At 48.1% G+C, this 14013-nt stretch overlaps 4 protein-coding genes; 2 read left to right on the top strand and 2 right to left on the bottom strand.

Moving 5' to 3' along the window:
* Window positions 1–190: 190 nt before the first annotated feature.
* FFUJ_02312 (related to sugar transport protein STP1) lies at window positions 191–2303 on the bottom strand (the record flags this gene model as incomplete). XM_023574027.1 has 11 exons in its annotated part: window positions 191–280; window positions 351–480; window positions 532–935; window positions 993–1006; window positions 1071–1367; window positions 1426–1604; window positions 1662–1753; window positions 1815–1901; window positions 1961–2034; window positions 2094–2160; window positions 2223–2303. 11 exons carry the CDS (start codon window positions 2301–2303, stop codon window positions 191–193), a joined length of 1515 nt encoding a protein of 504 aa, XP_023428766.1.
* Window positions 2304–3210: 907 nt separating this feature from the next.
* On the top strand, window positions 3211–4035 carry FFUJ_02311 (uncharacterized protein; the record flags this gene model as incomplete). Its single annotated transcript, XM_023574026.1, has 1 exon — window positions 3211–4035. The coding sequence occupies one exon, from the start codon at window positions 3211–3213 to the stop codon at window positions 4033–4035; it is 825 nt and encodes a 274-aa protein (XP_023427454.1).
* A 189-nt stretch (window positions 4036–4224) lies between these two features.
* Window positions 4225–6350, bottom strand: FFUJ_02310 (uncharacterized protein; the record flags this gene model as incomplete). XM_023574025.1 has 5 exons in its annotated part: window positions 4225–4512; window positions 4568–5481; window positions 5537–5943; window positions 5996–6223; window positions 6289–6350. The coding sequence occupies 5 exons, from the start codon at window positions 6348–6350 to the stop codon at window positions 4225–4227; spliced, it is 1899 nt and encodes a 632-aa protein (XP_023427453.1).
* A 1961-nt stretch (window positions 6351–8311) lies between these two features.
* Window positions 8312–13936, top strand: FFUJ_02309 (uncharacterized protein; the record flags this gene model as incomplete). XM_023574024.1 has 3 exons in its annotated part: window positions 8312–8583; window positions 8766–8776; window positions 8829–13936. The coding sequence occupies 3 exons, from the start codon at window positions 8312–8314 to the stop codon at window positions 13934–13936; spliced, it is 5391 nt and encodes a 1796-aa protein (XP_023428833.1).
* Between the last annotated feature and the right edge of the window lie 77 nt (window positions 13937–14013).

Genomic DNA, 14013 nt, shown 5'->3' with positions numbered 1-14013 from the left:
GATAAGTTAGCATAAACAGAGTATCTTCGGAATTGATTATAAAATATTTTAGTAAGATTGTCCAGGTAGATATAATTTATAGGCTATATATCTGTGGACCGCTAGACCAAACGCCCGATAACGGAAGCCGCCGCTATTAGATAACACAGGAATAGGGCCCCTGTAGCTTCTCAACGATATCGTTATAATATTACTCACTGCTACCCACTTCCTTAGGGCTGCTGGCCGAGAATGACCCCTTTCCATTTCCCTCCTCGATGCCAACAATGCTTTCTCTATCCTGCTAGACTGTTAGCTCTCTGGTGGTAGACCTCAAAATTAAGAACCAGATCACCATAGAACAAACATACCTCGTCTTCAAAAATAGCATTGATTTCTTCGAGCGGTAAGCCCAGGGTGTCAGGGAAATAGTATAGAATCATAGCGGCACAGAACCATCCTGGAATAATGAAGCACAGATAAAACTTCCAGCCAATCGAACTGTAGCTATTAGTTTCAATGCGTCTGGTTACAGATGCGATAAGAACTCACTTGAAAGCAGTGGGTGCTACAGATAGCCATATGACGTTCATCAGTGCAAGTGTTCCACAGCCCAGCGAGACACCCTTTGCTCGTATATGAGTAGGGAACAGTTCTCCCAGGTAAACAAACTGGGCACTGTCCAACGCAAACTCATAGATGAAGACAAACAAAAAGAGCATCGCGACACAAGCTCGGAGGGCTGTCTTGTTGTCTGAGCCTGCAAAGTTGGCCACCAATGCAGCCTCAATTATCAGACATGCTTGGCAAGCGAGGAGACCATAGCCGATAAATTTCGGCCTTGGGATCTTGTCGACGACAAAAAGTGCCAGGCAACCACCGCCCCATCCCAAGGTGAGCCAAGCAGCCGCATAGATGAGCTGTGTTTCGACTCCAAAGCCGAGCGCGCCGTAGATCTAAGAAATGTTTAGCAATATGTTCGTTGTTGAACTTCTCGGCGTGTATTGTCTGACCATAGGACCATAGTCTATTATCAGTAGGGGTCAGTAAAGAAGCTCAGGCTATCGTGCAAAGGAATTTGGGGTACTGACTGTTAATTACTAGAATTCCAGATGTTTGGATACTGGCAAAGGTTCCCATGCCGATGAGGGTTCGTTTCCTGTTGTTTTTATTGGCAAACATGGCCCAGTATGAGCTTGGGAGAGTCTTGTCGATTTCGACCTGCTCGCGAATCTGAAGGAATTCGACTTCTACTTCTTCTGGAGTGTGGAGCTTTAGCAGAGTATCCCTGGCCTGTTCATGGCGGCCTTGAAGCATAAGCCAGCGGGGAGATTCCGGCAGCCAGTAGAGAAGCGCAAGCAATAAGAGTGATGGAAGACCCTGGAACACTACAATAGGCTTATATCAGTTCCCAGTCAATTCAACAGTTGTCCTCTTGGTACCTACCAAATGGAACTCTCCAGGCATTTGAGCTTTTGAAGAAATAGAAGCCGTAGCCAACCCAAACCGATGATGAGTATCCGAAGAGCAAGCTGGCTCCGACGAGACCGACGAGAACGCCACGGATCGAGGGAGGCGCTATCTCTGTCATCCACAGCGTCACCGACGAGATCATCATATAGGTCCTGGTTGTCAGGTTAGAATATAATTTTGAGTTGCAAGTATACCATAGTCAATCTTACCCAGCGCCCGATACAAATCGGAAGACAATGAATTGGGCGACGTGCACAGATCCGGCCAGCACAGCTCCTGCTATGATGATGACAGTAGCCGACTGGGTGGATGCAAAGTCAGTCATGTTCACTTCTCAGGATGAGTAATCGAAAGGCACTCACCACTGCCACGGCTGCTTTTCGTCCCCATTTATCCGCAAAGAAGGGAACTGTCAAGATGAAGATGGCTGCGCCAGCAAAGAAGAGCGACTGGAAGAGGAAAGTTTAGTCAGTCTTTAGTTTGCGGGATAGAGCCAAGTGCTTCTCACATTCATGGCTGAGATAAGACTAGTTGCGTTTGATCTGGTACCAAGTTCGAAATACTCGACAAAAGAGGGTTGCGCTGGGGAGAATCAACAACATGAGCAGAGAAACTAAAGTGGCCTATAAGTGGTGTCTTACCGACGGTTGCTCCAATAACACCTGAAGCATACCCAAACGACATGGCTCCAAGACTAATGCTCAACATCTAGTAAGGAAGAGTCAGTCATAAGAGGCCAGAAACATGTATTTCGAAGGCGTGGTACTGACGACAACGAGCAAGTAGGGTCTCCATTGTCGCTTCTTGGAGTGCTGCATGCCCGACAGTGCTGTCACCTCGTGGGCTGTCATGGCGGATAGAGATATCTTTTGCTTTCTTGCACAGATGTTGGATGCGGCCAAGGTAGATAAATGGCGTCAAAAAGCTAATTCAGAGTGGTATGAGACCAAGTCTGTGATTTTGTCGACTCTGCAGAACCGTCTTGACATCGCGTGGTCTATATAAATTACACTTCTATGCCCAAGCATTACTGTTATCAGCTCCCTCTATTCGGTGATTTTTCGGTCTTCTTTATCTATCCATCATTCTCCTTTTGGGGCTTGTTTGTTTCTCAGCTTTGACCTCAGAGTATGATTAACGTTCAGGCGCATTCTACCTCTGTTGATATGGATGATCGACATGCGATAGTTGCTGACAGACTTGGATGATGAGATAGTGTTTCGAGCTGCTATTCGAGGAACCATAGCAAGGCTCCCTAGTCTCGGAAGTGACTGTGGAACACGGTCCGTGCAATGACAGACAGTTCCATCTCCGCATACGACTTCGCAGCGCCTACGGTAGGTCAGACTGATGCTGGTGTTGAGAAATGTTGCTTATCTGGTGCGGCTTATCTCTGATATGATTTTGCTTTCGTTGGTCCTGTAGATAAGCTTCGGTTAAGTATAGCTCCAGACTAGATCAGCCACCAAGTCGGCTAGGTGCTTACTTGGAGTCCTTGCGGTTGGTCCGTCGGGCCGTCCCCACTCACATTTCCGAAAGCCTGGGGCTCGGATGAAGTCTGGGCGTCCAGAAATGATATGCCAATTGCGGAGGTGAAGATAAGCTACAGTGCTACGGTAGCTGGGGGGCTATTAAGAAAGAAGCCATAGCGCCTCTGTCTCAAGTCAATTGACGATCGTGACCATAGTCATACTTACTGTCTTATTGATAAGTCGCTTTCTTTGACGTCAGGGCAATTACAAAGCACAAAGTTCCAACATGGGCTCAGTTCATCAGCTCGAGCATGGCTCCCGCAGCACAACAGGGACCTGGGTCCCCTTTGACTGGGAAGATCCAGTTTATGGGCAGCAGTCCAAAGGAGAGGTCGTGGTTATTCGAAGCGGAGGAACATCCGGATCTCTGAGTGCAGGCCTCTGGCGCACGGGCCCAGGAATCCCTGGATGCAACGAGGACGGGACTTGCGACGTCGTGTATTCAGCTCCCCTCGGCGATGAAACTATGCTGCTGCTCGAGGGCTCGACAGAGGTTACCATCAAGTCCACCGGCAAGAAGTATCAACTTAGAGCAGGCGACATTATCTGCCATCCAAAATATGTCCAACTTTCGTGGCACACCAGTGCCCCTTTTCTGAAGAAGTTCTGGGTCATGTGGGATGGATCTACCCCCGGAAGCGCAAAAGACGACCTCATAATTGGCAACATCAACGACAACCCACAAGTATGGACTTCTTATGCTTGGGACGAACCAGGCAAGGGCCAACAGCAAGCTGGCGAGTTTCACCTCATCAGAGATACAGGCTCGACCGGAACACTTGAGGTCGGGCTTTGGAGAACAGGCCGCGGGATGCCCGGCTGTGACTCTGATGGCTCTGTATCATTTGAGTACAGTGCACCTATTGGAGATGAAACCATCATGCTTCTGGAAGGATTGGTCACCATCACCGAGCATGACACTGGAAAGACGCTCAAATTTCAAGCCGGAGATATAATTGCATTGCCCTCTGGTCTGAAGGTCACATGGACATCTGAGGCGCCTTTTGTAAAGACGTATTATGTCCTTACAAGCGACAAGTCTGTTGGTTAAAGCGCCGAGATCTCTCAGGTGTCACTCTCATGCACATACATGCCTTGGGGGCGACTGCAAATGATTGGGAGATAGTTGAAACATGCTACATTTTAAATAGAAGTCGACAATAGGGAACACAATTTATGTCATTTTATCAACCTGCTTAAGCACTGAAACATGCGTTGTACTATCTTTGATACGCCCACCTCACATGAAATTGTTGCCATTCGCAAAGTCCATTCCGAAGATTGAGTTTCCGTTTCCCCAGGGATCCGCTGGCGCGAGATCGAAAAAGTCCATAGACGTTGGGAAATGAATGGGCTGTACTGGCTCAGGAGGGCCATGCTCGGGGCTTGGAGACCGGCTCGATGGGACCCAGTTGTCAATACTATCCCAAAACGCTGCGAGTTTGGTCTTTTCGCCCATAGCTAGTGTATACTCAAAAAACTGACGATATCGGCCTCTGTCTTCATACAGACGCTCAAGCTTCATGAACTGCCACTTATCAATAATGCAGATCTAGAACGAGAAATATACAAGGAAAACTCACCATTAGCCTCGAACTCTCCCAGTAACGGCACAGCTTTAGCAGTAGGCCTCTGCACTCCTCGTATCGTCGAACCGACGCCTCGCGTATCTCGTCGTTGCTGTCAGACGCAAAAAGAAGGTGAATCGAGCCGGCAACCATGGCGCAATACCCTCTGAAGCAAGAAACTGTGACGCATCCAAGGTTTTCCGTCTCCTGCAACAATGTGAGTGCAGTAGCATGGCTTCTGGCTGACGTCCAGGCTTTGCTCAAAAACCCTGGAGGTGTCCTGCTAGCCGACTCTGCTAGTCGATGCTGTAGGAGGAAAGGATGGTGAAGCAGACAGCCCGCGAGATGGAACAAGGCGCGGCCATATATCAGAGGCCCCGCGGCTCGTGGGTCTACCACGCCACCTGAAGTGAGCGACTGCTCCCACACGGCATTTAATGGATCTAGTAGTCCGTAGTTGAGCTCTAGTCGCCACAGAGTTGACTCGAGCGCTGAGTACTGTGAAGCAGCAGACCAGGGAACATCGTCGTGAACTTGTGAGTCCTCTCGCAGCACGTAATTCACCACACGGATTAGTGTCGCTGCCATCAAGATGATTACAGAAAAGTGACTGTGTTCGGGTAGCTCGGTAACTGCTGGCGCGTCTCCAGTGAGCTGTTCAAGTACTGGACCCCGATTGGCAATGCAGTCTCGGAAAGCTTGTTCGTTGGACGGAAGACGTAATAGGCAATCCTTGTCTTGAAGCGCCGTCGGTCTTTCTCGCCCGCAGGACATGAGCCTGTCAAGTAGGTAGATAGACCAGAACGTGCGCCTGTATTCCTCTTGAACTTCAGGACGAAGACGCGGGTCGGGCTCAGTGTTGAATCGGTAGCACTGCGCTATACGAACAGCCAACCCAAGCTTAATCCATGCAGCGCGACATCGGCCATCTGGAAGAGATCAGCTTTACTGATAGTCTGCGTTCATAAAAGAGGCATCGCATACCAGAGTAGTCAATGACGCAAAGAAGGTGAATCGTTTGGGCAATCGTTAGACTCTCCGCAGAGTCAATGTTGGCTGTCGAGCGCTTGATGGCAAGCTCCCAAGCCTGGTCTGCACAGAGCAGCAATGGTCTAGTGGAATGAGAAAATCGGCTCGCTGTGGCCAATAAGGCGAGGCAAAGGTAGTCCGGAAGCTTCTGAGCAGCCAAGCGATGGCTAAAGGTTTCCTCGTGGAAGAGGGAGTATGGTTGGTTATGGCAATACTGGAAGTATAGGTCTGCCGCAGCAGAAAGCGTCATGTCGGACGTGACAGCCAACCACTTGGCATCTCCGGCAATATTGTCTTTGCGACTCAGATGGGGGTTATTTGCGCCAGCCATGCCACGCTCATTGGTGAGAAGACTTATGAGACTACCGAATTACTTGGTCAGCTGAGTGAAAGGGTAGGTGTACACGATCTCACAAGTCTTGCCTTTGCACACTCGTTTCGAGCGAGGTTATTCGGGACTCGAGAGAAAGTGAAGATAGAGCTTCCTCCTTGTTAGTTCCTGCTGGCATGAGTGGGCGGAGGGCCCTGTCAGAGTCACTTTGCCCCTCGTCTTTGAGTGCTTCTTCATAGGAGCATGTCTGCTTGAGGCGTGTGCAGTATGTGCATGTCGGACGGTCGCCAGAGCAGCGGACCTTTTTACGCCTTGATAACAGTGAGCTTTTCCTCCAATTACAAGGGGCAGGAGGAAGACGCTGTATGTTTCATACCTGCAATTGGCACATGCCTGTCTTGTCCGTTTGAGTTTGTACTCGAGTTGCTCTTTTTCCATCGCTGCCTACTACGTATACCCTGAAACGATCCCGGGTTAGTTAAATGAACCCAGCCTATCAACAGCGTTCGTCTAACCTTGGTTGCACAATATGTCCTGGCCAAACGGCTTCGGTGGTGGGACAATGCCGTAGAGTCGGGGTGAGCTTGCGCGGGGATGTTAGGAACCTGGGGAAGCTCTGAATGTGCAGGGGAGTCACCCTCTCTGCCTTTCCTTATCAGCCATAGCATACTGGTAGATAATTAGCTGAATTCTAATCTGGGAATTCTTACTGCAAGAAGCTTAGTGAAGTAGTGTAGATAGGCTGATTGCCGTACCTACTCGCTCGTTATCTGGAATCTGTGGAGTAAGAGGCATAGCGCCCTCTGATTGACTGAAACAGGTCCACTCTGTGATTCAAGGGTCTTTTTTTCAGAGACGTTTAATTACAGCCTAAGGTGAGCCGAGAAGGAAGATACATAAGTAAATTATAACTTTAATCAAGCTTAGTATACTATATATCAAAAACATAATTACATATTTATTATTAAATTCTTTAAGGCATTGTATAAACATACAGGACTATAGCCTATTACAGTAGTATTTAGAGATTTAAATGTAGATTTAATTTACTGCTATAAAGAAGTATCTGTAATACAAGCCCCTCAATCAGTTATATATCCCGCCGACAACATAAAGCTGTCATTTAAAGACTAAAGTGACTCACCTATTAACATTACAGCCAAGTTTGTTTATGCTATTACTTTGAGCCAGTCAGTCAATGTCTGGTCTGGAATTTCAGCCAGCCACAAATGCACAAGCCATACTAAAAACAGCAGCCAACTGCTAACGTATTCGAATCCTTCTACAGCTAAGGCTTCCGATAGGCCACTTGAGATCCTATAAGCTACATATAATGTCAGCCCTATGGGGCGCACGCGTAAAAGCGCTCGGCTATCTCCTTAATTGGATGGCATGATATGTTATGTCAGAAACGCAGGCATTGACCTTCAACTTAAGCTCTGTCTGCTCATTGAAGCTCCTAGCCACAAGTCTCAACTGCAAACAACGCATCTGCGTAACGACTTTGAACAACTGTACACGTCTCGCAAAGCCAGGAGGGAGGAGGGGTGATGGAAAGTCAGTATTCGTAGTAAAAGGAGATCTAGAACGTTACCGGCTATAAATCATGCGTTCCAGCTTCTGTACAAAACAAGGTTGTATCACATATCTGGCATGCTGCGTCGTCACGATTTAAGCTTTCATTATACCTCATTTTGAGCCTCTTTCAGGCAAGATCATTATTACATAGAACCCTAAAGGACGTGGGTATGAACTTGATGGGCATTTCCTTAGCCATGCTTCCGAATATTTAATGGCTGCCGGCCATCCGTGCCGTTTTCCGTTTTATGTCAGAGCCAAAGGCAAGCCAGACGGTCAAATGTGAACTTTATACTTGTTTATCATCATCTTGTTCGTCAGTAGCAAGCCAAGCCGAGCGGGGTAATCCAATACGGATGCTAAAGAGAACTCAGTTTCGCTGTCATACGGCCTGTCAAAAAGGCTCGGCCCGTCGTACATGTACTTCAAGTCACTATCTCGAGAGCATTACTACCAGTCCATCCACCAGAAAGAACATTAAATGACTCAGTAGAGGCTGGCCGTCCTCGTTTATGGCTTGAAGTCTATTTGCTGAAATGGCCCCATTTTAAAGCATCCCCCTCCTTCTATAGCCTGAATAGTTAAGTTGTCTTCTGATTTAAGCTCTCACCCATAAGTCTCAGCTGCAAACAACGCATCTATAGCATTTGAACTGGAATGACGGTACAGAGTGTGAAAGTTAAACAATTGACTCGTAGAGGTTGAGGATGGGAGTAAAGATGTGATGAGTTAAATAGAATGACCGAACCCAGCAAGTGAGCTTCAAACAATTATTTCAACAATTAAATCAATAAACATTATTCTCTTGGACTACAACAACCATGGCTCCCAACCAATCTCACCTCAGTAACTCAAAATACGGCTATGACTTTGTCGTCGCCACCACTCAGGAAAGCATTAATGTCGGCCTCATCCAATACCTCCAGAATACTGGAAGAACCCAGGAGTATACCTACCTTTGCTTTTTAGCTGACCAGAATGGTGACCCCACGAGCGAGGTACCCCTCGAAGATGTTGTCAGACTCAGCGGCGGGATTAACCCTTTTGACATTCCCGATGGCACAAACTGGGAGGACGAACGTATCCAGAAGATGTATCAAACCCGTCTGATCTGTGCCATCAGAATGCGAAGTGGAATACCACCTGGATGCGTCGTGAATGTCCCCAACAAGGGTCCCCAGATCATTTTGCCTGAGCCAATCGTCAACTGAGCAAAACTTCTGAAAGTGTCACTTTCAACATGTACTGTTCTGATATAACTATCATCAAGAATAGTGTTCCCAGTGGTGAGTCAGGGATACCCAGTTTCTCAGGAACTCTTTTGCTGACACTATGTAGGATGGGGATCAAAAGGATCGTGGAAGTGGTTCAGCCAGCCTCCCGGAAAGCCGTGGTATGTGAAAACACAGACCAATCTTCTCAACTCGGAGCTAGACAGGAACCTCAACACTCCATACTTCAATGCTCACCCAGCGGAGCGTGATGCACTCAGACTTAGATTAGACAACATTTCAGACTCAGCATTCAGCCTGCAGCAGCTCCTTTTCAACCTCGACAACGCTATCGCCCAATCAGTTCCTACGTTCGTTGGAGTCACAGATGAGACAGCTTCGTATCTATTGGGTAAATCTTTCATCAATATCTGGTCTAAAATCGCCAAGCAATACGGTCTACCACTCATTGGAGTCACTGCGGTTGCTCAACATCCAGACGGATCACCACTACGACTAACTGCCCTCGAGCGCTGGGTCAGTCCAGTCGTTGATTCTTCATCTGGTGAGCAGGTCAAGAATCCGTCTGAACTTGAGATAGCTGCCACGACGCTCAACTATCTGTGTGCAACTGATGGACATCGACTACCAGGACCTTCGTCCTTCAACTGGAATTGGATCGAACCACAAGATCTTGCTCAATCCAGCGGCGTTATCTCTATCAAGAGAGATACCATGGCGCGGTACCTGGTTGACCAGATTCTCCCTCAGGTCCGAAGCTCTTGTATCAAGCCGAATGTAAATGTGACAGCAGAGAATGAGCTGGGTAAAGTCAAGTACGAATGGGACTTTACACCTGGACAGGAGCCGCATACAGTCGAAATTCCACCTTCTGGCCCTCTCGTTGCCAAATTAGACTACAGCTTTTCAGTCCGAGCAGACGACCATTACGCTCTTACGTATGGAGAACTCAAGATCAGTTCAACTTATTCTTGCACTATTGTGTTCGGCAACTATGACCAGACCAAGAACCCGCCGGTCTACATAGGTGGCAACACCTTCACTGTCGTGCAGTGTCTCTGGATTTGGGTTTTCGTTCAGTGGGCAGCCTCTAAAGCAGATGCGTACGTCGTCAACCAGACTCGTTCAGACGAGTTTGTCATTTCTGTCGATGAGAACGGCGGTCTGACCTCTTCGGCGACCCATAACTCAACTATGACTGATAGTGCGAAAGATATTGAAATCGGCTTTGCCGATAAGTTTTTGGGCCTCCAAACCAGGCTCAAAAACATCAAGAACACCATCTCAGCCTTACCCAATGCTAGGCTTAAGAGTCTCCCCTTCAACAGCATCAAAAACTTTGTGTTTCCTGGAGCCAAAGTTTTCTCTTACAAGGACGCGTCTTTCTCCAATCACTCTGATCTCGCTTGTCGCATCACTTATGTGAGCCCGACAGAGGACCCTTGGAAGCTGATGAGATCTGACCTGAGTCACCGGACCGACGACCCTCCCGAGACTATCTATCTTGACGAGGTTCCGTCTCTTGCAGCCTTTGTTCTGCAACTTCGAGCTGGAGAGCTAAAGCGACTAGAAGAAGAGCATATGGCTGAGAAACCACCGCTTCCAATTGAGGACCCAACTCTTATGAATACGGACTGCTTGGGTATCAGTGTTGCCCAAAATGGCGACAAGAATTCCAATGCCGAGGGTATGTCTACCACTCTCAAGCACTCGCCACCCGCCGAAAAAGTCAAATCCAAACGGCATCAAGAACGAGCAGTGATCGCGAGTAGCACAGAGCTAATGATTAACTACGTACAGGGAGAATTGGTTAATCCTGAGGGAGAGTTCCGCGCTCTCCAGACTGCCAATGGGACCGCGTTACTCTTTGCAATCGACTCTTCGGGTGTATTCAATGTCTTTGAAGAGAATGTTGCAGAGACAAGAACAGGCTGGAGAGCTACCAATTTGTCAACCAAGATCATCAACGAGAAGTTCTCATCAGGCGCAAAGGCTGTTCATTTCGACGTTGGACAGAGTGTCATGAATGACTATACCATAAGTTTAGCCATGGCAGTACGTTCTAATGGGTCTGATAATTTATTCCTTTCACTCAACAACTCGCCTTCCTCTACTTCTCCATGGATTTCCAATCCTGATTGGAGATCTTTCCCTTTTGATGCGCAGAGCCGACCAAGCTCGATTCAAATCACTGGTATTTACATTTCTGAGACGGACCAGCAACAGCAGTACATCATGGTAGACATCCTTCGGAACCCGAACTCTGATCTCAAGGCCACGTCTCGGTATATCGTCGATCCTTTCTCAACGGGAGTTCACTGGATGCCTCATACGCTTCCCTTTGAAGTTGAGCAGGGTACTTATCAGAGCTGCGTAGGCCGCGTTCCGGGTGCCTTTGTCGACGGCATCTATACAGTTGGTTCCGTTAAAGGCGTCGCTCAGATGTCCTATGTGCCACTCTTCAACTCATCAGGCAGTGCTGCACCTATGCCAACCCGTTTGCCTCTTCCCAACAAAGCATTGGCAACAGCAATCGACTCAGCCCGGTATCCAGATGGCACTACTGACTTTTATGCTGTTAGCGACTCCACGCTGTACAGATGGAGTTCCAGCCAGCAACTGCGAGACAATACGGTTGGGACGGCTTTGTTGACTAACCCGGTCTTTGCGGGCACTGATACTCTAATTGCACTTATCCACGACGGCATCACAACAATCTTTGGCAAGAATTCCAGTGATGCGGTATACTACACATCATGCCAGATTAACCATCTTGCCGACCCCATGCTCTGGAGTGCCCCCGTCCCTGTCCTCCATGGAATTGAGCGTATCACCTCATTTATCAACCTAAAGGACGGCGGCAACACAGTCTTTGCAGCAGGGGCCAATCGGATCGATAAGATTACACAAGCTACAAACACAGAGTCCAAACTGTGGCGTGCCCAATCCATTATGCTCGAGGCAAGTCCACAGAGCAAGCCTATGTCTTTCACCTCGTACACCACTACGATCATTGTCAAAGGGCCAGACGGTCATCGCTTGACCGAAGGCGAGATTCTTCTTTCAACGGTGGCCCGTACCCCGGTGTACATTGATGGGATCTACTACATTCTTTCCACCACTCCGGTGACTGTCGCTGTTGGTGTATCTGGTCAAGTGATGGTCATCCAGGCGACTGACAGTATTGTCGGGTCTACCATCAGTGTACAGTTGGGTGAAGCTGAGCATGTTGTCAACCCCATGGCCATTTCATTTGACAAACTCGCCAAACTCTCAACTAAGGACGCTTTGAAGAATGCCCAGATTCGAACGAATACTGTCGCAGGTGGTGTGACGGAAAGCTCTGGTACGAATTCATTGGTTCTATCCTCTGTATCTGACTCAGAACTTCAGGCGACAGCCAACAATATGAAGCTGTTGACGGAAACTTACAAAGTGAACCGATCTAGGGAACAGCAGTCTTCACTCGGCATGACAGCTCCTGTCACTTCAATGGTAGTATCGCAAGGTAGCAAAGTCTCCGGGTTCGAGGATTCCATTGCCATAGCGATTGGAGACTTGTTCAACTGGCTCAAGACGGGAGTTGAAAAGGTAGTGGACTTCGTCAAGAACGCTGCTACTGGACTTTGGGATTTCGTCGTCAAGATTGGCAACGACATTTATCGTGCTATTCTCGATACAATCGACGCTGTCGTTGGGGCTGTTGAATGGGTTTTTGACAAAATTAAGACGGGAGTCAGCAAGGTTCTTCGATATCTTGAGTTCTTGTTTGACTGGGACGATATCCGTCGCACCAAACAGGTGGCACACAACTTGGTCAAATATTGTCTGGTCGACATGGTAACTGGCATCCAGACTGCCGAAGGAGAGTTAGACGAGTGTATAGGCGAGGCCCAGAAAGCAGTCGCTGAATGGTCCGGTATCAAAGACTGGTCAGGGCTGGGTGAGGCAGCTTCGAAACCGCCATCGGGACATGCAGTTGATACTACCAAGAGCGAGACTTCTGGCTCGCAAATGATTATGGGACACTTGAAAAACCAAGCCGATAACATCACGATACAAGGTTCAATGCCAGAACCGAGTCTGGTGCAGGGTTTAGTGGACGACATGATCGCAGCGCTGGAGGCAGAAGGGTTGGTCTTCCTGCAGGCCTTCAGACAACTTCAAGACCTTGCAAAAGATTTCTCGACTCTGAGTCTCGCAGATATACTCAAAAGACTTGTTGGAATTCTCGTCGAAGGTATTCTTGGAACCACCAAGGTGGTCGTTAATGCTATTCTGGACGTCTTGCATAGACTCGCTGGGACTGTCGTCGAAATGCTCGACACCAAAATTCACATACCCATCATATCCGATATACTTAATCTGATCGGAGTCCCCGATATTTCCTTCCTTGATCTATTCCTTTGGATCGGTGCAGCAGGTGTCACAGTCGTTTACAAGATTGGCACAGGCGAAGCTCCATTTCCGGACAACGCTACGACCCGTGCATTAATCAATGCGACAGATTGGGCTTCATTCTCAGCTGTCGTCAAGCAACCTCCTCTACTATCATCTAAAGAGAAATACGACGGCACTCCTCGCTTGAGTGTATCGCGTGAGATAGGGCGTATCATCTATATCGTGGGCCACGGCCTTGCTGGTTATATTATCATGGCAGGAACCTATATCTTCTACCCCGAAGCTATAGATCCTAATCCAAAAAACCCACGCCGTATACCCACAGCTGTACTTGGCGCAGCCGGTGCTGTCACTCTCGTTGCCACAGACTTCCTCTTTGCAACGATCCCCCTCGAGAACTCATTCATCTCTACCCTTCGGAAGGTCACCGGTCTTGTCACTGTTCTATTCAAGTGTTTATTCTCTAGCCAGGCTCAGAAGTTCTTTGACAAGTACCAATTTCTGAATGTCCTTACGGCTGCCGACCCTAGAAAGATCGGGGCCATATTTGACATGGTCGTTGCGGCACCGGCCTTTTTCTGTATATTCTACCACTTCCAGGAGGTCAGAGAGAAACCTGCCAGTAGGGATAGGACATTGGCCATTATGGAGGAGACATCTCGTATGATGGCAGTCTTTGCGCGGGTGTCGTATACCGTTGCTGTTAACGCGCCTGACCCAGTTGATAAAGTTGTAGCAGCCAGCTCTATGTCAGCATGTCACGTTGTCACTGCTGCTTTGGAGTTCACTTGCTCGGCGATGATGTGGGATTAAATTGATTTTTTCTTGGCATAGGAGTTGAAAACTTATGTTATATTTCAAGTTTTATTACGTTTTTACGTTATTACATC

This window comes from Fusarium fujikuroi, chromosome FFUJ_chr03, assembly GCF_900079805.1.
Source record: "Fusarium fujikuroi IMI 58289 draft genome, chromosome FFUJ_chr03".
In the NCBI taxonomy this organism is placed as follows: Eukaryota; Fungi; Ascomycota; class Sordariomycetes; order Hypocreales; family Nectriaceae; genus Fusarium; species Fusarium fujikuroi.
This window is presented reverse-complemented; position numbering and strand designations above follow the sequence as displayed.